Source organism: Terrapene carolina, unplaced genomic scaffold (genome assembly GCF_002925995.2).
Source record: "Terrapene carolina triunguis isolate 2854851 unplaced genomic scaffold, T_m_triunguis-2.0 Scaffold68, whole genome shotgun sequence".
In the NCBI taxonomy this organism is placed as follows: Eukaryota; Metazoa; Chordata; order Testudines; family Emydidae; genus Terrapene; species Terrapene triunguis.
Window position 1 is genome coordinate 22685585 of NW_020664419.1, and position 26892 is coordinate 22712476.

Here is a 26892-nt window from a genome sequence, read left to right on the forward strand (position 1 = left end):
TGTGTGTTTTGCTAGTTGCCCTTCAAATTATTTTTTGGCCTGTCTAACTCTACTTTTATACTTGACTTGCCAGAGTTTATGCTTCTTTCTATTTTCCTCTGTAGTATTTGAATTGTAATTTTTAAGTGATGTCTTTTTGCCTCTAATTGTTTCTTTTACTCTGTTGTTTAGCCAATGTTGGGGTTTTTTTTTTGATCCTCTTAAAAAATATTTGGGGTATACATTTAGTTTGAGCCTCTGTTATGGTGTTTTTAAAGTTTCCATGCAGCTTTTAGGCATTTCACTCTTGTGAGTGTTCCTTTTATGTTCCCTTTAAGTAGCTTCCTCATTTGTGTGTAGTTCCCCTTTTTGAAGTTAAATGCTACTATGGTGCATTTCTTTGGTATTTCTCTCCCTACAAGGATGTTAATTTCATTACATTATGGTCACTATTACCAAGCTGCTCAGCTATATTCACCTCTTGGCCCAGATCCTGTGCACCACTTAGGACTAAATCAAGAATTGCCTCTCCCCTTGTGGGTTCCAGGACTAACTGTTCCAAGAAGCAGTCATTAATGGTCTAGAAGGATCATGAGTTGCTGAAGAAAAACTGTCCTTTGTCCCCAGACCTTCCTGCCATTCTGTTCACCTTTCTCCGTGATTTTCTTTTCCTCATTTTGCTCCCTACCCTGGCTCTGAAATTCCACAGGAGTGCCTCTTTTCCCTCCCACTGTTATGCTGAATCCTACTCGATGCTGAAATCTTAAATTGTCCAAAGTGAGTGAAAGGTAAATGACAGGATGTCATTTTAACTTGTGAGCAGATTATGTAAAATTGTTGTTGAAAAGAAGAACAGAACAGAATCAAAGAACTGTGTGAACTGAGTCTTTTTGGAGTAAAGGAATTACTGATTATCAATCTTAGGTATTTATATGGCTCCCTCACCATAGTATCTGAGGAACTCACAGTCTTTAATGTATTTATCTTCACAGCATCCCTGTGAGGTAGGGGACTACTGTTATCCCCATTTTATTGTTGGGGAGCTGGGGCACAGGGAGACCGAGTGATTTGCTCAAGGTCATACAGGAAGTTTGGGATGGAACAGAATTGAACTGAGATCTCCTGAGTCCAAAGCAAGAACCCTAATCACTGGATCATCTTTCCTATCGTGGTTTTTATTGTGGTCTTTTTCACACCCCCCAGCATCTCATCCAAGACTTCTGGTGCCCATGGCATCTACTTTAATAGTCAAGTTGGAGCCCCGCTCCTTGTTTCAGATTGGCTGGTGCATGCACCATTTCAACTGTACATTTATGGTAGTGCCTTTAAATCCAGGATATCTTGTTTTACATGAGTAGTAGGGAAGTAAATTTGGACTCATGGAAGTTATTTTTTGTCTTTGTACTGGTCATGACTTTCCATTCTTTCTATCCTGCTTGAGTTGAAAAAGTGCTGCCATCCCTGGGTCAGGCATTGGGAGTTTGTATCGGCAAATTTAAATGGTGATGCTTCTTTGGGACCAGCTGGTTTGATGAATAGACGTGCAGTGGGGAGAGCATTGTTCTCTCTCTCCCCTTTCAGAAGGGCCCACGTTACCAAATCTATGAAGTGACATTAACAAGATACATAGGTATCCCAATGGTGGCAAATTAGTGGGCTCTCTAGTGTTTTAACATAAAGCAACTAAATAGCATTTCCAAAGGGCAAATCACATTCCATAAGCACTCTCCTATCTGAAGCAGGAGCCCCTATCCAAGGACTCCTGTTGACTAGGTTTTTAATCCATATAGAATATATAGCAAATACAGTACAAGTTTGGTTATGTTCAATGGCTGTTTATTATCTATTCGAAATTTCTTCACAGTCCCCTTGAGATAGAGTTACCATATTTATTTTCCTGACTTGAAAGGAAATTGAGACTAAAACATTATTTTGCCCATGCAGTGTGTGCATTCAGGATGGTACTTAAAACATGTGATACTAAGATTAGCTAGTTAGAAGGGCCAGGAGCGAAAACTTGTAATTTTTTACTTGACCTGGAAAAAAGCATCATATACTGTTCTAGGGAGATGTCACTAACAATAGAAAAATTACTATGCTATAGGGTTTTGCTGTGTATATTTCTTGTTTGTACTACCTATAACAGTGTTACTGAGCTTATACATACATACAATTTTGTTGCAAAACACATTTTAAAAGAATCATTGACCTTCAGATACACCAGTTAGGTGTGAACATAAGCATACACACATGAATGGTAATTGTGAGCTGGGGGGTAGCAACCCGTCTTGCCCTGAGAGCCAAACTCCTGGATGTAAATGAGCTCTGGGGAGCATAAAGAGCTTAGAAGCTCTACTAAGTGAGAATTGCACAGCTCTACCGCATTATATTGCTAATTTGACTTCTGTATAAGTTGCAGGTCAACTTTTGTGATGCAATTTTGGCAAAAAACATTTTCCTACAGGGCCCAGGCCTCTTTCAGTGCACAGAATGGATAGTGCTCGGTGAATGAGGCAGTTCAAGACGTTTTTATCCCCAGCATTCGGTATGTAACTCATGCCTAGTGTACTACACTTCATCCAGGTGCTAGGCTGAATATGGGTTTTTAAAAATTTCCTCATGGCTTTTCTGTTTTCCTCATCACAGTAGTACGTCAGTACTTTGCAAATTCCTCTTCACAATACCTCTTTTTGAAATAGGGAGAGGTATTATTACTTCCTACTTGTATACAGTATTATTTTAAATTTAGACCTCTGCATACACTTCTGTTTTTTTTCTTTCTTGTTCAAGTTCTGACTCTTCTGACTTGCTGCTGTTTCATTTTGTGTCTGTTTTATTGTGCAGGGTCGCCGTGAGCCACAGACATATTTTATGTATGTTTAAATATAAAGTAAAAAAACCCAAACTATGTAAAAGTAGTGTTGCTAAAGTTGCAAAGTCAAGCACTCAAAAGCGGGAGATGCCATTATTTAAGTTTCCCGTGCAGTGTTAATTCAGCCACTTGTTCACATACATAGAGATACAGTCCTAATTTAATAATCCTACACTAACTTTTCCACAGGAGTCCTGCCTCATTCACATTAAAGGACAGATAGTGGTTAGTGAATGAGGCAGTGGTTAAAAACCAAATACTGAACAACATTCAGTATATGTGTGGCTGATCCCTTATTTACTTCATGCCATCCAAACACTGCACTAAATTTGACAGTCATCACGATAATGTAGACTAATCCTAAGTGTGCTTATAACTGTACATTGTTGTCTTAATACAATTTCTAAAATGTGGCTATATAGGACTATATCAAGTTATTCTTTTATTCTCTGTTCCTAAAGGCACTAAAAAGTTGAAATGACAACACATGGTCCCCAATGTATCATGGATATTGATACACCTCTACCCCGATATAACTCTGTACTTGGGAGCCAAAAAATCTTACCACGTTATAGATGAAACTGCGTTATATCGAACTTGCTTTGATCCGCCGGAGTGCGTCGACACCCCCCCCCCCCGGAGCGCTGCTTTACCGCGTTATATCCGAATTTGTGTTATATCGGGTCGCGTTATATCGGGGTAGAGGTGTATTTAGAAGTTGCACAAACTGTGCGTCCTCTGGGCATACTTGCCAAAAATACTAATTAACAAATTAAGAGGCATGCCTAACAGCCATTGGAAAAGTTGTGTATCGAAATCTGTATTTACTTCACCATCAAGACTTCTACTTGGACAACTTATTTGGACAACTGTGCAAATTCTTTCTCCCAGCATAATTTTTGCCGAGTTTTAGACTATTCATTTTGTACAGTAGAGCATAACGTTTTGAAACAACTGTTTGAAGATGTTGTTCTCATGAATATTTCAATGCCAAATGCAACAGGTAACTTCTCTTCTTGCAGTATGAGATCAAATATGATTTAATTTGAATCAAACAAACAATTTTGCCCCAGTGTATAAAATCAATTTGTGTTAGAATGGTTGTTTTTCCAGTGAGTCAGAGCCATTTTACTTCAGCATGCAGCCAATTTGCATATTGTGTGAATAGAGAACTAAAAATAAATCCTATGTTTTTTCAGTAGTTGTCAGTCATAATGACAACCACCTACATATTGAATGTTTCCTTAGTTCTGTGCTATGAGGTTATAATTACAGGGAATGATAGATTTTGATTGATTAGAAAGACAGATCTTGTATGTCATGAGATTAGAAAGAGTGCTCAAAGGCATTGTTAGACTGTCTACACTAGATATTTTTGTTTTTAAAATTTGCCACAGTTGGTACCTCTGTACAGCTCCGGGAGTGGTAGCGCTAGAATGGACTGTCTACCAGCACTTTAACCACTGTATTGTCTAATCCTGCTCAGAATAGGTGTAGATTATACAAATACGTTTGGCCACCAGCGGCTGGTGTACACTTGTGCTCCCACTCTTGGTACCACTGAAAGAAGCAATGGTGTGAAATTTTGAGAGAGAACAAAAAATTCAGTGTAGACACAGCCTCACTGTGCTGGTCTCTTTGCTGCCATCTGAAGTCTGTGATCCTGATTGATCTCACCCTCATGTAAATCAAGAGTCTCTTCACTGAAGTTGTAGTGGAGTAAAACCAGTGTAACTGAGACAATAATCAGGCTTTTTTTCCCTGTTATGTATCCAGGCCAATTATGGATGCTCATACACATTTTGCTTTGGAATAGGTAGTAAAGTTACTTTGTGAATTCACTGCAATTTAACCAGTCTTTTTGCCTTCCCCTGCTATAACAAAGATTTTGGGGTGAAGTACATTAGCCACAACATTTCAAACAAAGACAATATCTTGGACAAGAACTGTAATATTCAAGTCCTTTGTGTCAGCCAGGAGTCTTTGTGCATGAATTCACTATCAACTGTGGATGTGTTGCTAGGAAAACCTGATTTCTTCCCTATCCCTTAGTGTGAGAGGGTGGCAATGATTTTTTCTCTATCAAAAAAGGGTATTTTTATTATTCTAAGTTATGCTGTCATGATAGAAACCCATGTTTCCAGTCATTTTCTCAAAAATGTTCCTTTTCTGACTGACATTAATACACTTATTCTCAGTCCAAAGTGTAATTATTTTTGAATGGCCTAAGAAATTCCACTGAGCTGTATTAATTATCCAAGTATGAAAACAAATACTATATAAATTATACTAAATAATTCTAAATTATTTCAAATGCAGTTTTTCCTACTCAACCCACTTTGTAATAGAGCTTCAAATTTGGCATGTACATAGTTCTCAGCGAGGAATCTGTGCTTTGTTGCGTTTTTAACAAAATAACAAATAATGAAGTGACTGCAAAAGTTGTTAAAATGGTATAATGTGCATGTTTAGTACACCATTTTCCGTAAGGAAATGTGTCTAATTTAAATCAAATCTATCATATTTGTAATGCTGCTGGTATTGTAGTATAGATTATCCGGATGCCCCAACTACAGCATTCCATATAGCACATGTGCACACATTGCAATAAAAAGCTGCATCTGATTGTGTTTTATATGTATGTAAACACAAACTACATTAGAAAAAAACTAGTAACAGAGCACTTAAAAGTAGGAGCCACCAGAATTAAGGGTTGCCTGTATATATGCATTATGACAGTCCTAATTACAGTGTTACATACTATTGTTCCCACAAGGCCCATGCTGCTTTCAGTGCACCGACTGGACAGTGCTCAGGGAATGAGGCAGTTCTGTTTTTTTATTATCACCATTCAGTGTATGACATCTATGCCTTATGTACTACACACCATCCACAGGGTCCCCCACCAAAGGCTCTTAAGCAAAGTAAGCTGTCCTGGGATAAGAGGGAAGGTCCTCATGGATCAGTAACTGGTTAAAAGATAGGACACGCAGGGTCAATTTTCAGAATGGAGAGCGGTAAATAGTGGTGTCCCCCAGGGGTCTGTACTGTGATCAGTACTGTTTAACATTCATAAATGATCTGGAAAAAACAGTAAACAGTGAGATGGTACAATTTGCAGATCATACAAAACTAGTCAAGGTAGTTAAATCCAAAGCGGAATGCAAAGAGTTATACAAAGGGATCTCTCAAAACTGGGTGACTGGGCAACAAAATGGCAGATGACATTCAATGTTGATAAATGCAAAGTAATGCACACTGGAAAACATAATCCCAACTATACATATAAAATGAGGGGGTCTAAATTTGCTGCAACTGTTCAAGAAAGATCTTGGAATCAATGAATAGGTCTCTGAAAACATGTGCTCAATGTGCAGCAGCAGTCAAAAAAGCTAACAGAATGTTGGGAATCATTAGGAAAGGCAGAAAATATCATTTTGCCTCAATATAAATCCATAGTACGCTCACATCTTGAATACTGCATGCAGCTCTGGTCTCCCCATCTAAAAAAAAAAAGATATATTGGAATTGGAAAAGGTACAGAAAAGGGCAACAAAAATGATTAGGGGAATGGAACAGCTTCCATATGAGGAGAGATTAATAAGACTGGGACTTTGCACTTGGAAAAGAGATGACTAAGGGGGGGGATATGATAGCGGTCTATAAAATCATGACTGGTGTGGAGAAAGTAAATAAGGAAGTGTTATTTAATCCTTCTCATACCACAAGAACTAGGGGTCACCAAATCAAATTAATAGGCAGCAGGTTTAAAACAAACAAAAGGAAGTCTTTCTTCACACAACGCACAGTCAACCAGTGGAACTCTTTGCCAGAGGATGTTGAAAGACAAGACTTTAACAGGGTTAAAAAAGGAACTAGGTAAGTTCATGGAGGATAGGTCCATCAATGGCTATTAGCGAGGATGGTCAGGGATGCAAAACCTTGCTCTGAAGTGTCTCCAGCCTCTGATTGCCAGAAGCTGGGAATGGGTGACGGGATGGATCATTTGATGATTACCTGTTCTGTTCGTTCCCTCTGAAGCACCTGGCATTGGCTACTGTCAAAGGCCGGATGCTAGGCTAGATGAACCATTGATCTGTCCCAGTATGGCTGTTCTTATGTTCTTATCCAATGCTGCACTGAATATGGATATTTTAATGGGCTTTTCTGTTGCACTCATCACGGTAGTCCTGAGTGTTCACAAGCATGAATTAATTAATCTTTACAACACGTCTTTTGAAGGAGGGAGAAGTATTATTACCCCCACTTCACAAATGGGTGGTGTCAGAATGAGCATTGGAATTAAGTTCTCATTTGAATCCTGTGCCTAGTTGTCTAGAATATGGTGCCTCCAGGCAATTCATTTAATCTCTGTTTCCATGTTCCTATCTTTAATATGGGAATTATCATACATAATTACCTACCTCGCAGGGGGTACTAATACCCTTGCTTTATGCAAAACCAGTGCTCAGAGTGTTGACACTCTTTCATTTGCTGAATTGGGGTGGCATATAGGAAAGGCAATTAAAAACAAATGTGTGGACCAGTTGTCAGAACAATGATACTATGTGTGTGAGCTCCTTCTCTGGGTCAACTATTGAGGAGGAAACTTGGACAGGGAGAAGAAACATCAGTACTGCATCAGCAACTAGCTGGATGCCACACTGAATGTGCATGTGCAGTTTGCAGAAATCTCTTTGTGTAATCTGTTGCATGAACTGAAGAATATGATAGAGTTGCTGAATTTAAAATATCTTCTGAATCTTGGAGAGAATAAACAGGTTAAGTTCTAAAGCATCTATCTAAAGGAAATTGTCTACATAGACATTCTTGGCAAGATATTTAGAAATTAGAGGTCTTCAATGTATTTAAACTGTGAAACCTAAGTTCCATCTGTACATTTCTATATTTCTACTTGAGAGTTGATTTAATTGAATGTATCCCTTGATACTTCTGACTCCATATGTAGGTGGTAAAGTAAAATATTTGCTGTAGTAGTGTCCAAAACATAATTCAGACTGTCACTTTATTAGTCTGCTACATTTCTTTATAAACCTATAAACAGGGTTAAAAACCTATAAACAGGGTTAAAAAAGGAACTAGGTAAGTTCATGGAGGATAGGTCCATCAATGGCTATTAGCGAGGATGGTCAGGGACGCAAAGCCTTGCTCTGAAGTGTCTCCAGCCTCTAATTGCCAGAAGCTGGGAATGGGTCCCCTTCCATTAAAGTGGTGTTGTATCCAGTGTGTGAAATCCTACTCACTGACTGCACTAGTTAAGTCCAGGGTTTATCTATTCAATTGAAGCATTGCACACATTTAGGCTTGTTTCTGTCCCCATGTTATCTAGGCATCGTATGATTTACCTTTTCATAATGGTTTACAGTGGTTTGGAAACATATATTCCCATAAGTTGGCTCCAAACACTAAAACAGCTAAGAAATATTTTGTCAGTGGTATAGACCTCGTTTTCTAACTTGTATACTGTATGTGATCACTAAGGGCAAAACTATATCCTCAGATATTCATGTACAACTCAGGTTGACGTGCATGGAAACTATATGCAAGTTTCTGAGATTAGAATGTGACCCTTGTGTCTGAGAGGCCACAGGTGTAGAAAAAGGGAGGCGAGGCAGTTGCGCAGGAATGAAGAGAAATTAAGGTTGTCATTTAAATTGAGGAAAAAAACCAGGGTATCCATTAGGTCCAAACAGACAGAAGCAGTGATGTAAGCCTGGCTAGGTTGAGGAGAAGGTCATTTTAGCAGGAATATTCTCTCATTCCCATGAGGCAAGATTTTAAAAATCACCACTGAAGCCATGAGAGTGGATGAGCTTTTGCCTCAGGGATGGGGTGGGAGAAGGAAAGGACCAAAAATAGAACCTTTGGGGCCATCAACAGAGGGGAGAAGACACACATTGCACAGTATTTTTTTAGATGTCTATAGCAAGGGAAGGTTGCACATAGAGCCTTCCAGTAGATCAGCAGTTCCCAAACTTTATTAATTCACATTGTGTGTCCCCTTCTTAAAAAATTGTTATGAAGTGAATTGATGGAACATCAGGGTCATGCACCACCAGTGGCACACATGCCATAATTTGGGAACCCCTGCTAGATGCCTACAGGAAGAAGGGCACATGTTATAGATGATATAAATTAATAAAAGGAAAAGAAAACTCAATTTAGCTGTTGCTTCTGTATATGTTGGACGTAGAATTATAGAAGTACAAGACTGGAAGGGGGCTCTTGAGGTCATCTAGTCCAGTCCTCTGCATTCAAGGCAGGACTAAGTATTATCTAGACCATCCCTGACAGGTGTTTGTCTTGACATGTGCAATACTTTTAAAAAAGGTAGATATTCATATTTTCTGAAGTTACAGTATATGTAGTTAACATGGTGGGGCCACTTGCCTCTCTTGAACGTCCTGGATCGAATATGTGCATACACCTGGTTTTTTTTAAGCTTTGCGCTGCTCACTGTGCCTCCTGTTGGCTACTGCCTTCGTCAGGTGGATCTTCGGTGACGCAGCCCTTCAGCTGAGTCACAATTTGTATGCTAATAAAACAAACCCCTTCCAGGGTACAAGTCAAACAGGGCCTATCCCAGTACTCTGGTTATAGCCCCTCCTGGGCTTGCTTCCCAAACGGTCTCTCAGCCCCTGCTGGGCTCTCTCTCATCTTGTCCCTTTTCTGGTATGGAGCAATGCCCCCAGGGCTTCCTCCCTGGGGGGTTCTTCACCAGTTACCCCAGCTCTTCAGCTGAGTCCCTCTTTACAATTCAGTTCACTCCCTTTCCAGGGGGTATCAAAAATTCCCACAAATGCTGACCTTCTTCTGGGTCTTTAGCCCCTTCTCTGGGCTATGTCCCTTCTCAGTGCTTAAGCCACTTCCCTAGTGGGTGGGGGGGACGACCCAGACCCAGACCCATCCACTAATCCAGGTCCCAACTAAGGGATCCTTTAAGTAGCAACTGCCTCCCTTTACTGGGGCCACTTCCCCACAGTGGCCCAGTACTTTCATCTTCACCCTTATCTCAGGCTGAAGTCTTTCTTGAGTCCCTTCAGGCAGCCAAGAGCACCTTCCTTGCTCCCTGTCAGCAATTGGTCTGTCAGTTCCTGCAGCTAGCCAGGAACACCTTCCTGCTCCCCTGGCTCCAGCCAGCAACTGAATGTGGGCTGTCCAGTAGCTCCTTTTTATATATGAGCCTGCTGGACTCAGATTGGCTGCTTCCCTGTAGCTGTTCTAGGCAGCCTGGAGGACTCACCTCTACTGCTTTTTCCTGGGGCGGGGTGTGGTAGGACCAGGAGGCCTCCCGCAAGGGGCCTCTGTGCCTAGTATTCCCCTTCACAAGTTATAATCTATCTTCACTGTGCTTCATCGATACTAATTATATGTGACTAATATTATGTAACTTCATGTATATTTACATGTGTATAGCTTCACATACTAATACACAAGATATGGCTATTGTATAAATAAATGGGGAATTTCAATATTGAAACATACTAGTTCAGGTGCTACTTATAGAAGTCAAGTAAATACTATATTGCCACAAATATATCTACCATTGTGTGACAGGGTGGGGGGGTCCCCATCCAGTGCAGCGTGAGTGCACGCCAGCCTTTAAGCTGTCTTCTGTCTCAAGACAGTGAGGCCTAGTGTATAAAGTCAATAGGCTCACCGTGGTCGGCAGGGCAGGGAGGCCTAGTGGGGGTTGGGCTGCCTCCCAGTGGTGGGTGGCAGCCTGGGTAGGGGGACCTGAGCCCTCCCTGCTCTAACGGGTCCCAGCCCAGGACCCTGGTAGTGGCAAGTGGACTCGCCACTTAGTCAGTGGGGATCCGCCCAAAGCATACTGACTGCTGTAGGGACAATGGCTAGTCCCTCCCTGGGCTACTTCCTACCATGACTTCTGCAGTCCCTTGGTCTAGCTGTCTTGGGGATCTCTGGTTTCCTTGGGTTGTGCTGCTCCCGGGGGCTCTGACCTGCAATTGGCATCCCACTTGGTGTCTGCCTGGGTCTCAGCACCTCCGGCTCCCACAGTCTGGGACTTCGGCAGCTCCCGGGCTGGAGCCTGCAGCATGTGTCCTTCCTCTCCAGTGGTCAGCCCAGACTGAGCTCGGGGGCTGCTCCCCTTTATACTAGTGCTACACCTGGAGCATGCCCAGTAAAGAGTGGGGGCATGGCTTCCTCAGCCCACAGTTTGGAGTTAACCCTTCCCCATCCAGTGCGGGGTGAGTGCACCCAATCACACATTGGTTAGCAAAGCAACAGTTAATATATTTTATGCGGCTGCAGGGGATGCCAAGTAATATATTGGGTATCATACCGGATATCAAGTAATCTTGCATTATTAAGTGAAGGGATGGTTTTGGAAAGGATTGTTACAGGGCACTGCATTAGGAAAGTGAACAACAGCAGTATTAAAACTGCAGGTGTGTCTTTGTGCTCTGAACACAATAGAAGGAAAGATCTGGAATTAAAAGTTGAAATACTGACTGAAAATCTCACTATTTTTCTGATAAATTGACAGATTATTGTAACATGAAAATTTTATATATTTCAGGTGTGCTATCATCATCTGAGCTGTGTCCAGTGCAATATTTGAAGACTACCTAGAACATTTAAACAGTTAATTTGTATTTTTGAGGGTGATGCCATAAAATCAGAGCCTAATTTTCCTCTTATGGGGTTTTTTGTTATTGTTTTTTTAAATAGGAACAGATGTCTCAGGTATTAGATGCTATGTTTGAAAAGCTGGTTGAAGGAGGGGAGCATGTCATTGATCAAGGTGATGATGGTGATAACTTCTATGTAATTGATAGGTGAGTGATTATACATTATTGTAATACAAGGGATTATGCACAATTGTATCAAAGAAAATATATTTTTGCATATACTTGCAGTTGAATCAGACAGGTGTGTGCATGTATGAAAGAAAATACAAAGATATTTTATCAGAGTTAAAGAGTGGTTGAACAATAGAGAGCAGTTAGTGAAAAAAATCTAGCCTGTTCTCACCTGTAATAAAATGTTTGCAAGGGAACATGTCACTGGTCCTTTAATGCAATGTTCTGTCACAAAGACTATTTGTTAACTGGAAACAGATTTAATGTAACAAATAATTGGAAAAGATTTAACATTCAATATTTGATTGGAATCTTATTACATTCTCAATGCTGTTGGCAAAGTTTCTTGTTCATAAGAATAAAACTTAAATTTTCAAAGAATTGCACAAATTTTAACTACACTTCCCATGTGGGTCTAATACTTCATAGTCAGATTAATAGGTAAAATGATAGCTATAATTGCTGAAACAGTGATTTGGGAGCACCCTTTGTGTTGCTGCTGCTGTTGACCTTTGGTTAAATTCTTACCAAGTCATCAATATAGGTCAATGCACTAAACTAGTGGTTCTCAAACTTTTTTTTTCACGGACCACTTGAAAATTTCTGTGGGTCTCGGTGGACCATTTAATGATCTTTCCAAATGTTGTTTGTACCGTTAGCTAACTATGGTAAAGCACTTTGGATAAAAGTGCTATATAAAAAAAACTTAATAAGAATTAACATTTTTTTGTTCTACAAATAAAAGCACACAAATCATATTTTAATATCAGTAGTCTTATCTTTCTAATGCGATGGATGTACCCTCTCCCCCCCCACCGCAGCAGCCCCTGAGCTGGGTCTGGAAAGGAGGGGGGTCTTTCCCCCACCACAGCAGCCACATAGCTGAGGCTGGGAAGGAGGGCCATCTCTCCCAGGCAGCCACAGCCCTGGTGCTGGGGAGTCACCTCTTTCTCTGGCTGCCGCAGCCCTGCACATCCCAAATTCTCCCCACCCCCTCTTCTCACCCCACTGCCCTCTCCCACCTACCCCCTACTCCCCCCAAGGCCACCACCTCACCTTACATGTGCGTCTTCTCCAGGGTCCAGGCACCTAATTAGTAGGGCCATGCCTTCGCAGCTCCACTAATTAGGTGGGTGGCCCTTCATTCTGTTGTTTGCGGCCGCCCAGGCATGCACCTTAGAGGGAACTATCTGCGGACCACCTGAATGGAGCTTGTGGACCACTGGTGGTCCATGGACCACAGTTTGAGAACCTCTGCACTAAACTTTTTCTACCTTCTGTCTTCAGTTTCAGGTAGGATACAATGATATAGTCAGGGCTATTAATGCTGGCTTCTAGAGAGAATCCCCAGTGTACTCTGTATATCTCTGAGGAGACTGTGACACAGAGTTGGGATTCTTCACTGGAGGATACAAGTTTCTCTCATTTTTCTGGGCTTATGGCTTATCCACTTCCTCTTCAGAAAGCTGCAGGGACTTCATTGAGTTCTTCCAGATACATGGCTGTCAGGTCTAGGTGACTCTGACCATCTGACTACAAAGTCCTTGACCATGAAGGGAAAGGAATTGTAGAGACATATGCATTCCATTCCAGCTTCTTCCAAAAAGGAAGGCTATAAATATTTGGCACTGAACAAGCTAATGACACAGCATCAGAGAGGGTGGCTGTCATATTTTACTTCTTTCTCAGAGCAACAACTATCGATAAATATTTTTGTGGGTTTGCTTTGATGTTTAAAGTTAAAACTTTATATTAGATGAGTATACAATATTTTTATTTTGCATTTGTTACTCTTTAGATAAGGACTCACGGTATGTTTTGCCACCATTCTCACTAATGCAACTGTACATTGCAATATATTGATTACTGTTTTAAAAAACATTTTACGTGTGAAAGAACTTTTACATTTTAAATTAATTTAATCACAGAAGCATAGTTTTCAGAAACCATTTCTTTGTGAGGACTTTGCACATTACACAGTTTCATGGTTAAAAAGAAATTGTTAAATAATTTAGGCTCAAAATGTGTTCATCTTTATTTTTTAATAATTGCCATTTTGATTTTATTTATATGTAATTTATAATTGTAATTCCAATTCTGATTTTTTATTTTTTTTTCAAGTGCAAAGTTACCATGTCCTCACAAAGAAGTAGCAACTGTCCCCCTTAAAATAGCCACCATTTCTAGGGCATACACAAATAAGTGAGATGACCCTGCAAGCTACTCAGTATCATTTAACTGAACAAAATTTATATTTCAAGAGCAGTACCATCAGTGTAATGCGTGGTGCATAATCAACTTGGTAAACTAAACAAACAAGGTAGTAAACTAAACCAGCTAACTGCTCAGTAAGGAACATGGGGGAGTGGAAAGGGTGGATGTTTACTCACTTTATTTGTGTATTTTGTTAACAGAGGAACATACGACATTTATGTAAAATGTGACGGTGTTGGGAGGTGTGTTGGTACCTATGATAACCGTGGAAGTTTTGGTGAGTTGGCCTTAATGTACAATACACCCAGAGCAGCTACCATAATTGCTACATCTCCTGGTGCTGTATGGGGTTTGGTAAGTGAAATGTTTGTTTGAATGTATTTTTCATTAAAACATTTTTGTCTTTATATAAAATAATTTAAAATTGTATAGCTGTATCTACAGCTATTTGAAATTGAAAAATTATCTTATAATTGGAAATGTATCATTAGGATAGAAGCCTTTTAAAACTTGCAGAAAAATCCTGGGCAAATACTGTCTTTTCTCAGACCCTGAACGTATGCTTTAAGCAAACTTGAATATTAAAATGGCAATTTGATATAAGAACCACAACAAAAGTAATTTTGGAAAATACCTCAATAACTTTCAGAGCTTAGTTATCATGTTTCCAACTGTAAGAGACATGGCAATTATTTTGCCAAATAGTAAATATTTTCTTAGATCTCAAAAAACATGAATGCATTTGGCTACAGTATAAAAAAATCCACATGGTGCTATTTGTTAAGCTTCCTATATCTGGAATCTGCACAAAAGTTATTTTGAGAAAGCTGTTCTACTTCAAGGCTTATATGTTGGTCTGGTAACTGATTCCAAGGTGCCAATTCAGAGCAGTGCTTGGTGTAGGGGAGAATAGGTGGCTTTCTGCCACCTTGATCCCATAGACTGCTGAGCTTTCTACATAACTTGGAGCGGCCTGAATGATGCTCTAAATTACAATGGATTTTAATGGCCACCCAGGGCCATTATATTAGTGGGATTACAGTGCATTCCAGCCACATCCCCTTGAGTTGGGTGGTGTGAGAACAAGAGAGAATGACATACAGTTGGGTACCCCATCTTTCTGCTTAAAGGATTGTCCCACACCAGGGAATTCCCTTTGCCCACATAGGGCAGTTTTATGGCCCCTTTGTGCTGCTGAAGTGGTGCCAAGGATCTGGTCCCATGTGTTTGGTTTAGCTAACATGAAGCTCATTACTTGAAATAAATGTGCTGAGAACTGTGGGATGAAATGATTTAACTGCAACATTTCTGAGATAATTTTTTAATCATCTGAAATTATATATTTTGTTTTCCTGGAGTCATTTACTCCAAACTTGTCATACAAAGCTAATATATGTTGGTAATAAAAATAGTCTGCAATTGAGCCTGAAAGGTTAGGCAGCATGGGTAGGATCCATGAAGGGACTTGGGCATTGCAGTGTGGAACGTCATGGTGCCTTATTTTTGGGTGCCTAGAAAATTACAGGAACCACACTGTGATCCACAAGCGAACTTAAGTGCAAGGCTCCCTGTACAATGAAAGGGGAGGGATAGTCCCCTTAGAACGTGATCCATAAAAGCCAGCACGTTATGTGAGAAACAGCCTAAGCTAGCCAGAGGGAGATCCTGATGAGAGGGGTGTGTACTAAGCCCCACCCCTCTCTCAGAGATAGGTGCCTAAGTCCAGACTTCAGGGGTATGCCTATCTTTGCTTAGCGATCCAGGACCAGGAATCCCTCTCTTGGAGTCAGGCAGCTAAGGTGCCTATTGCAGGAATGAGTTAGGTGCCTGCCTTGCGCCACACAAAATGGGGGTGGTGCCTAACTTGTAGCCCAGTGGTTAGCGCACTCACTGGGGCTGAGATGTGGGAGACCCAGGTTCAATTCTCCCCTCTCTGCCAGAGGGGAGAAAAAATTTGAACACATGTTTCTCACCACTTGGGAGAGTGCTCTAACCACTGAGCTGTGGAATATTCTGATGTGGCTCTCTCTTGTTGAAGCTGTTCCATTGTGGATAAATAATGAAAGAGTTTTTGGAGTAGAGGGACTGCACCCTGGGTCTCCCACCTCCCAGGTGAGTGCTCGAACCACTGAATTAAAAGTTATAAGGTGGGCACCATCATCTCCACCTCCTACTCCTCTGGTAGCTGGATTTTGAATAGGATCTGATCCAGTTGGTGGCCTGTGAGCATGCCTACTGGATCAGGACCCACATGCAACTTAGGTGGATGAGCACCTATCTTCCCCTGGTTTGGGGGGCTGGGTTAGGTGGGGTTAGGCATCCGGATATACATGCCCAGAGGCAGAAACAGAGGCACCAAGGGAACTTTTACTCTGAAAAATAGACACTGAGTTTAGGCACCTAGAGAATTTTGTGGAATGCAGTGGATCCAGAACTGGGACTTCGGCACCTCAATCTGGAGTTTAGGTACTTAAGTATCTTTGTGAGTTTGGTCTTTGTGTCTGGTTCCTAAACCTGTATTAGGTGGAATGTTGGTTCAAAAACGGAAGGTAAACAGCCAATCTGCCTCAAAAATATAAAATCATAGAAATCTGAATAGGAGTCAAAAATTGAACCTTTTTATGGTCTGAAAGACTAACTAATTCTCTGTAATTAGTTAAGAAGGCTGGCTTGGGATGCCCTAACATTTAGTTGGATTACACAGACATTATTCATCCTTCTGAATTTGTAACTAAAACAAGATCTTAAAGGGACACTTAAAATCATCTTAAAAATTACATTTCCATCTGAAAGTGTTGCAATTGCTATTGTTACTTGTAACAATATAAGATTACTAGAGCTGAAACTGATTGCGGGGTGGGGAGGAGAAATCACTTTTCAGTTTCTCATTTGTTGATTCATCAGCAGTTTGGGTAGAGTCAGTTTCAGTTTTGTTGATGTCCAGTTGTATTTCCTATCTCATGCATCTTGTCTGGGGGCAGTTTGTGTATATGCTCTTCTCTGGGCAGGCAAGAAGGCCAGTAACTGCTGCTGCACAGCTAAATCTGAAACTCAATAGGCAGCAGCTGTGCACAGAAGTAGGCAGGTGAGGAGGAGTGGGCACCACAATGTTTGGTGTTGCTCTCGGCCTGCCCAAAAAACCCTTGCAAACATCACCAAGGAAGATGAATTTTTAAAAGAGGAATAAAAAGATGGGCAAGAGATTTGATTTCAAAGATCTCTTATCAGAAAAATCAGTTATTTGAAATGATACAATTTAAAATATCAAATTTATTATGCCCCTTTTAATAGAAGGCCTCACTGAAGTACTTAAAAACACATAAAATTGCCCCCTAGTGGCTGATTATAATTATTATACATTTTACCTATTTCTTTTATGCATTTTCCATCCTGTGCTAACATTTTCCTTTAATATACTTTTTTTCTTCTCTTTGTGTTTTCAGGACAGGGTAACATTCCGGAGAATCATTGTAAAAAACAATGCCAAAAAGAGAAGAATGTATGAAAATTTTATTCAGTCATTGCCATTCCTTAAATCTTTAGAAGTAAGCTTTCTATTGCATTATTTTAGTGGTTGTGGCATGGGGTTTTATCTTGGAATAAAAACTTCCTCTAGATTAAAATTTTGCACATCTTTATTTTTGGAGAAGGGACTTCTGAGGAAAAGTGTTGAAATTTCCAATTTGATACCCCCCATTGACTATTTTAGTTTCTTCATAAAGCTTGATGCTATAATTTGATCCACACAGCAGTCCCCTAATCGGGATCTGCCTGGAACAGGAGTCTGCCTGTGCAAATCAACTTGTAGGATAGAGGCCATAGTACTGCAAAAGATTAGAATATTTTTGTGGTTTCCAGCCTTCCATTTCTTAAACTGAATTTTTGCTGGATATTAATAATGTGAATTAGTGCTTTGGGCATATTGAAAAAAGTGAATACTTTCATTTAAAAGATATATTTTTCTGCACACACATGCACTTTCTCCAGTAAGTATTTTGGAAGACTTAGAGCATGTAGATTTACCATACAAAAATAGAAACTTAATTAACATGTATGTTGGTAAACCATTCCCTGGAAAATTGTTAAACAGAGGTCTCTTTATCCCTTTATTGTCAATACAGATGGCTAGGGACATATTATACTGTATATAGGTCCATAAAAACAGGTATTAAGGATTAGCAAAACATATGTTTAATATTTTTAGCAAAACATTTTAATATTCCCATTCTTTTTATAAAGCTATCTGAACGCTTGAAAGTGGTGGATGTAATAGGCACCAAAATATACAAAGATGGAGAACAAATCATTACTCAGGTATGGTAGTGTCTTAGTTGATTTAGTTTTTGCGTCTATAAGTAAAACTACTGTATTATCTATAATGAATCCATTCTTTTAAACTAAGTGAATCTCAGTGTAGTACACATAAAGGGAATAAACTGGTCTGAAAAAAATGGTGTAGTTCAAAGAAATATGTTGTTATGATGATGTAAATTCCAAATAACAATTTAAAGCAAAAAAAAAAAAAAAGTTTAATACAAATACTTGGCAGGCTATTTCAATTAATTTTCCAGTGGCTTTTTTACCCTTTTATAGTTCCATACTGAGCATATCTGTGGTTAGTAGTGTGTCTCTTTGATGACAAAATGTAATTAATTCTTTCTGGGATTTGGAATGTTTTGTTAGCTTTTACAAAGCTCTAAATGGTAAATGCCTGTTGTGGAATATTTAGCCAGTGTCTGATTGGGGGTTTTCTTGCCACTTTAACAGCTACTTTATTTCATCTATTGTATTTTAAGAAACAACATGTTTGGTTGGTCTGAACAGAACAAAGTAAACTATGCAAATACTATAGAAGAGGAAGGCTTGTACTAGTAGGTGCTGAAAATGGGTCTTATCATTGAGTGTCTGTTTTTGTTCCTAAAAAAGAAAAATGTGAAGATAATTCCATCAGGGTAGATTGCAGGCAACTCAGACTCTGTGTTGCCTTTGGACTTCCTTTAGATGTTGGCTTAAACCTCTCCTATGCTTATTGATACCTGAGCATCCATGATAGGGAATAATTTTTGGGATTTTATGAGTTCAAAACCCTCTAGAACAAAAGAAGGTGGCAATTGGATTTCAGGCTGATTATTTCTGCCCACCAACCCAATTCTGCTCTTGCCCACTGATCTATAGGGGAGCAGCTTGTTTGTTTTTGGAGAATAGGGATAAGTATCCTCCAAGTTATCCAATATTTTCTTTTGCCTCTCTTGGTGCTTGATATTATGTTTTGTCCATGGCTTAGAACTGAGGTCTACGTGGAGCCAACTGTGTCATTTTCTTTCAGGAGAGCTTGTTGCTCATCTCATTTCTGTATGGACATTTTAATCCTTCTATGCCATGAGTGTGTATTTCTAAGTAGAATGTATTAAAGCATTTTGCATTAGGTACCAAAGGATTAGCTGTTAGCCTCTGGCTACATATATTTTAATGTATTTCTTACTGTTACTACAAAACTAAAAAGCAATATTCATGTTTTCATTACTTGCTTTTTTATTTTTAATAGGGAGACATGGCTGATTGTTTTTTCATTGTAGAATCTGGAGAAGTGAGAATTACTATGAAAAGGAAGGTAAAAACCCTAACATGAATTTAATTTTTCAAAATCTTGAAGTCATTAATATATTCTAAATGTTAAACAGCAGATGTCTCTAGTTCTCACTGCAGTTTTCTTTATTCTTTAGACATGTTTAAATTCCATTTTGAGTAAAACTGTACGTTCAGCAAGTGTCTCTTATTTTTCATCTTATCTGACTTTTCAGAATAAACAGGATGTAGAAGAGAATGGGGCAGTTGAAATAGCCCGGTACTCCAGAGGACAGTATTTTGGAGAACTTGCTCTTGTAACTAACAAACCTCGAGCAGCTTCAGCATTTGCTCTTGGCACTGTCAAGTGTTTAGGTACTGATTCAGTGATATTTCTGCTTGCTGTGACTAATATAAAAAGAATCTTTTTACTTATCAAAGGCTGCATTTATAATGTACTGTATGTTCCTTCATACCATAAAATCAGATTTCAGTCACCCAGTAGCATTTAAAACCATTGGACTGTTAGACTGTACTGTACCTGTTATAGTATATTTCTATCTACACTAGAAAAATTACTTGTAATTGACAACTGTGTCAACCATGGACCTCCAATGTCTCCCCTCTTCAGATGGAATTGAAAATGGTTTCCAACTAGCGCAGACCGCGTCATAGTACTTTTAATCTGCATAACACTTAACAGACAAATAAAAAACTGTCCTTGCCCAGTGGTCAACCGACACCTAAGAAACAACTGCTTAATATAACCAACCTTCCATGCTACCTTATTTAATCTAACTTCCCATTTCTGAGTAAGTTAGCAAGTAGTTAGCAAAGTCTCTGGCTTTACCAGCCCATGTCACTCTGTCAGGTTTCAGGCTGAGGCACAGAGCAGAGACAATAGTGATTGTGTTAATAGAGAACATCATCTTGTCTGTGGACATGATGTACAAATACGTGTGTTTTCTTCTGGATCTCTGTGGCATTTAAAACAAATACTACTCCTTCTCCTTTGAGAGACCACAGTGGTGAACTGGAAAGATGGCTTCAATCCTTCACTGGGACTAGCCTCACAAGTTCATGATGGACAGCTGTTCCTCCACCTCCAGAGCCATCATCTGTACAATTCCTCAAGGGTCAGTCTTCCCTTCTCTTACACAGGAGTGGACCAAGACTGTGGAACTCAGTACTAGAAGTGATAAGTGATCACGAATGTCACTGCATTCAGAACTAAATGCAAAACTTATTTCTTTAACTTAACTTTCCTTCAATAATTTTGTTATTTAAAAAAAAAAACTGAACCTACATTCAAAACAAAACAATTAACTCATCCCAACTGAGTTGACATGGTTTATGGGTTATTTAGATGTTACTTAATGCACCCCTTAATGCTGAAATGTAGGATTCTTTTGTATGGTTTAAGGTTTAACTTCTCAATCACATCATTATATAACCCTTCCATTTTATTAATCTAACTACACCTCTACCCTGATATAACGCTGTCCTCGGGAGCCAAAAAATCTTACCGCGTTATAGGTAAAAACGTGTTCTATTGAACTTGCTTTGATCCGCCGGAGTGCGCAACCCCGCCCCCCCGGAGCACTGTTTTACCACATTATATCTGAATTCGTGTTATATCAGGTCACGTTATATCGGGGTAGAGGTGTATTAGGAAAATTGTAAGATACAAAGGCAAATTTTGTATTCTTAAATGACAGACATCAGGCTAGCAAACAAAATGTTCTCTGTTTATTCACAAAGCTACTGGGTTCTTAAAAATAAGTCTCCCCAGCCAAACAAAGATAAACAAGCAGAACACTGGCTAGAGCACACAGATAATACCCGAGAAACCACTATGATTACTGTTCAATAGGTTCAGTGCCATTAGACTCATAACTTTGAGCAGAAGATAAGAAAAGCAAAGGAAAAGAATAGATTAGACACCAAGATACCACCACCAAGTTCATTATAGAATCATAGTGGTAGAAGGGACCGCAAGGCTCATCTAGTCTAACCCCCTGAGGTTCCTTTTGGAACCTCTTATAACTATAGTCTGTAGAAAAGTACAGTGTGCTGTAGCCCTTCCCAGAGTTATCCAGTAGGTTTTGTATTCCATGAAATCTTAACTTGGAAAATGTTTTCAAAACAAAGTTTCCAACAACCACTGAATTCTCCTTGACAAACCTTATTTAAACGATCTTAGATATTTCACAAAGTTGTAGGCTATCATACTATGGTGATAGGCACAGTGTAAATACCTAGATAAATAGATACCCTGAAGAGTTACTACCTAATCTTGAGGATAGTTTTCAAACCTTTTATTTGCATTATATCCTACCCAGACTGAGGACAAAACTGTGCTGGCTGAACCATTTAAAAATATTTTTAAAATGGATAGCACACTCTTCTTGTGTAGTGTTGGATGGGTTTGGGTGTGACATCCATACACTGTTAGGTCTTGTCTACACACAGTTTTTGCACCGATTAACTGATTTAGACACCAAATTAGCTCAATCAATGCAACACTGCTAGCGTGGACATTCTTAAATCGGTGTAAGACTATCTTAAATCAGCTTAGTTTAATTCAAAACTGATATGAGTGTCCACACATAATTGCACTGATTTAACTAAGTATGTTTAAACTTCTAGTTAAACTGGTACAGCTTTGTGTATAGGCCAGGCGTTAGAATCATTCAAATGAAATGTACAGAGTGTGTTGCCTAACTATATCTATAGTAAGTAAGCAGCCATGTTTATTTTAGTGCCACAATGTGAATTTTACTATTTAATATATTGATTCATGATTATGCAATAGATACAGTTTAGATTGTAAATTCATATGGGCATGGACATTTTCTTTTATCTGTCTGTAAGTCTCTATGCACATTTATGGTGCTGTATGAATAACAAAGATAGCAATTATAAAATTAACACTTAAAATCTGTGCATGATATCAAGCTGTAAATGTTGAGATTCTCAGTTTTAGCAAAGAGTGTTATCTGAAGTAAAAACATTCAGGTATGTGTTAGCAGGAGCATGGCTCCAGCAACTTTTTGAAGAGAGAAAGGAAGTAAAGAGAATGAGACAATAGGAAAGCAGTTTTGATGGAAAGTATGTATAAATTACTGGCAATTCCAAGATAGCAAAAAATTGGGTGGCGGTGGTTTTGGGTGGCGGTGTTGTGTGTGTGTGTGTGTGTGTAACAGAATTGTTCATTTTGATGTTTTAGTGTAAATGTGTATTTTCCCATAAGAACTGCCATAAGTAACATATTAAGACATAAGTTGCAAATATATGCACATTTATGCCATAATTTGTACTATATAAACTTGTAGGAAAAATTGTGTGTGAGACTGAAAAAAATGAGTTTTCCTGGATATGGACTTTTTATTGACTTACTAAATTTTTCAGTACTAACCTAATAGATACAAAGTTAGTTCTAGACTTTTTAAAATGTAAAGTTTCTTGAAGTAAAAAACATAAATTATTGACTACAGCATTTTTAGTTCTCCTGATTAACACTCCCGGTGAACCAATATGGATAACTATACTTTTAAATTGTCATCCAAAGCCCGGATCCTGCAAAGACATGCATTGATATCAGTAGAACTATTCCTACTAATAAAGTTAAGCACATGCATGTTTGCAGGATTGGGGTCAAGGTATTATTTAGGTCTGAATCATATGGGAAAAGTTATCTCCAGCTCTACTGACATAGTATGGGCCTCATTGATGCCTTTCCCATTATAATTTAAAATTCTACACAATGAATGTCATAAACTCTGAAAATCATTTCTGCAGCTGATGGCCACATTACATTCTCTTTCTCTCTCTCTCTTTTCCCCCACCCTCTTTTATCTTAGTTATGGATGTACAGGCATTTGAAAGGCTTTTGGGACCTTGTATGGAAATTATGAAAAGAAACATTGCAAACTATGAGGAGCAGCTAGTTGCTCTGTTTGGAACAAACATGGACATTGCTGATCCCAGTGCATGAAATAAAGTATGGAACAACAAGATCTGTTGTGAGAAAATAGCACAGTAGTGGTTAGTCCACTGAGAACATGTCTATCTTCCTGTAGATGCCAAGCATTTTCTGTGATTTTAGGGTTTGGGTTTTTTTTTGTTTGTTGGGGTTTTTTTGTTTTTGCCTTTTTACATATTACAATGGATGTATCAGTAAACTAAATAGGGATTTAATAGACTTTGGTCCTGATTTTCAGAAGAGCTTAGCACCAGCAGTTCCAGTTAAAGTCAAGGGTAGCTGTAGATGCACAGCACCTTTTGAAAATCAGTTCTTTGTATACAGCATTTCATAGAGAATAGGTTTTAAGGAAACACTATGCTGATGAATTTGTTCAACCAGCTTCTGTTCTATAAAATGGTTAAGATTTTCTGGAAAGACTGTTAGCTTGAATGTGATATGTTTAAAGTATTAATGCACACAGTGTTCATTAGTATTGATAATACAGAAGGTATGCTGTAGGTATCCATTTCTGCCTATTACAATTGTCATCATTTTATGTTGCAATTACTATAGCTGTATAAAAAAGAAATAACTCAAAATTCCTCATAACAATAAGGCACAACAATACATTTTATGTAAAGTTCATTACCCAAGTCTTATTTTAACATTTGTGATTTGGTATTAAAGTCCTCTTTGCTTAATATGTCACATTTCAGCAAGCCCACTTGGAAAATATTGTAATATCTTATGCAATTTAGGGGATTTTTATATTTTTGCAATAAACTGCATTTTTATTTGTTACATATACGAGGTATATTCCTCTGTTGAGAAAGCTGGCACATTAATCTTGATGCAAGCATGTTTTTTAAAAACAGGCAAAAGTATTTTATGTAGACAATTGTCACATTCTATCTAATCATGCATAACCTACATCATTTTCCTTCTAATTTCTTTCTTGTTTCAAAATGTATGCATTTTGTCTTTTCCATATTTATTTGATGTCTACTCTAGGGTTAATTTTTTGTCCTTAGAAATCACTTATTTTTCTCTGTTAAATCTTTCCCATTTCAAGTCAAATGTTCTCTGTATCTCTTTCTTCTTAGTAGAGTCTGACTTTATATATTACAGACCAGATTCAACTACTAAAGTGTTGAAAGCCATACTAAAATTTTTGGTCCCAGAAATCCTTACCAGCAAGTCTGAGAAAGAATGTGAATCTAAAAGATCAATAATTTGAAAGGCTGTTTTATACATGTTTGGAGACCATGTTATTAAAGCTAACAAGTTCTGCTTTGGTCTTCAGAGACCAAAGGCCCCTAAGACATCATAAAAGACTGTCATTGCAGCAGTTGAAGGATGGGGTAAAGTTTTGCTCTGTGACGAAGGAGAAAGTATTATCTTACTTAAAATAAGAAAAAAGGATTCATTTCTCACTAGTAAAAGTCTGTAACTGGAAGTATCAGACACCATCCAATTCTCACATTATATACTGACATGTTTAGTGCTCCATGTGGAAAGGTAGTTCACATAATGACAAGTTGCAGTAGTTCTATCAAGACAGAACCAGAAGAGTTTCAACAAAGTTGCTTGATCCCTGTTTTAAACAAATGAAAAGTTACACTTTACTTTTCTTCTTAGACAATGACTTTTCTAATGCAATGTATTTGTGTTTGTCAGTTGGTATAATTATATATCCTGTAGTTATAGTGATCTGTTCTGACAATTTATACAATCATACTTGAATATGAAACTATGATTATACAATTCTATTACTAACATGTTGTAATTTATATCGTATAATATGATATAAATTATAAATGAACATTGTTAACAAAAACAGTCTCAGCAGAATTTACAAGTGTCAACAATTTTTTTACACAGCCTCCTGATATGAATAGTTGCACATATGATTGCCTTTGTACTTTTGATTTATTGAAAAAAGTGAAGTCTGTTATACTAAAAGGAAACATCAGGTAACCAAAATCTGTATGTCATTCTATATGCTTAATCTATAAAAGTTACTTATTTTTTGCACTAGCTTAATATTATTCAGAAAAATGCTAATGATTACTTTTCTGATGATGAAGTCCAATCAAGGCCATAAATGCTAGTAACAATATTTTCAATATTGTTTGTTATATTTAAAGTTTCCTTACAATAAACAACACTTTTATATGTATATATATATATATATGTAGATGTGTTCATTTTTATAGTTATAAGTGAATTATTTATAGCTACTTATTAACACATTCATAATTTTTAACACTTTTGTAGTGCTTTAAACCTTCGAAGAACTTTACAAACATTGAGCCTCTTGCTCAGTTCTTCATGTATTGGGAACAAATAAAAGAGAAAATAACTTGTACACAAACAGGATGTGTATATAGCAACTCTGGACACTCACTCAGTATAGATCAAATTCCAGGACATGGTCTGGTGATGGCTACTTTTAACCATTTTACTGCAAACCCATGGTCCTTTCTCCCCCACCCCTCCAAAAAACCTCCTTACCCAGTTATAAACTGCAGCTAAATGTCAAATGCAAGAGATGTGATAACTATAAGATAAACACAAAATTTTGGGTTTAATGAGGCCCAGGGTCTGGCTCTGTGTTGCAGCAGGTTGTTGTAATGCTTCTGTTAATGGGAAAAAAATCTGTGGGATTTTATTTGTTGGCAGATGAATTTTTAAATTTAAAATAGAGTGGGGTTTTAGCAGTTGAGTGCATCTCACTAAACATTAATAACATTTGATGTAGTTTTAATATAAATCATTATGGCACAGTCAACCTTAATTCTGGCATTTCCTAACTATTGAGTGCTTACCTTTGCAACCTATGCAATGTTATTTCAAGTTTCTTTAATGTAATCTTTTATAGTTTGTTTGTGAACCACTGCCCTCTACTGGATGGAACATCTGGCCTTTTACTCATTCTCTTTTCAGAAAAGAAAATAAATAAGTTTGAATATAGAAAGCACATATCATGAGTTTATTGCTCAGGTTGTCAAATCAATTCAAATATTCATTTTAATAAGATTTAAATCTGAGGATTAGACTCATGGAATATGCATATATTCTCTCTCTCAATGTGTTATACATTTTGTGGAGTGTGATATCCAAGGCCCAAGTCTTACGGTCATATTCACTAGTTTTGACCTGTGCAGGAGTCTGTGCCAATGGATCATATTGCTGTATAAATTTAGAATTTAACCAGCACTTTTAAACTTAACGTCTGTAAAGAACTTTGAATCTTCACGGAATTCCTGTAAGATTTTGGGGAAAGCACTTTTATCTTCGGATAGAAAGTGTTATAAAAGGGGATAGGGATGAGCTCCATGGAAAAGATGATTAAGCATTAGGATGTATTGTCTTTTCTGAAGTGTCTCCACAGGGATGGAGGGAGGAACATGTGTCCCACAACTGCCTTCTGGCCACTCTTCACCCCC

At 38.4% G+C, this 26892-nt stretch overlaps 1 protein-coding gene across 2 annotated transcripts in view; it reads left to right on the top strand.

Moving 5' to 3' along the window:
• Window positions 1-25534, top strand: part of PRKAR2B (protein kinase cAMP-dependent type II regulatory subunit beta) — a 171173-nt gene extending 145639 nt beyond the window's left edge. For both annotated transcript variants that reach the window (XM_029910853.1, XM_024219861.1), the window contains 7 exons: window positions 11567-11673; window positions 14112-14265; window positions 17355-17456; window positions 18151-18225; window positions 19457-19522; window positions 19713-19851; window positions 23340-25534. In XM_029910853.1, the coding sequence (XP_029766713.1) occupies window positions 11567-11673; window positions 14112-14265; window positions 17355-17456; window positions 18151-18225; window positions 19457-19522; window positions 19713-19851; window positions 23340-23473 (777 nt within the window). In that variant the 3' untranslated portion in view covers window positions 23474-25534. The remainder of the gene's footprint in view (window positions 1-11566; window positions 11674-14111; window positions 14266-17354; window positions 17457-18150; window positions 18226-19456; window positions 19523-19712; window positions 19852-23339) is intronic.
• Window positions 25535-26892: the final 1358 nt, after the last annotated feature.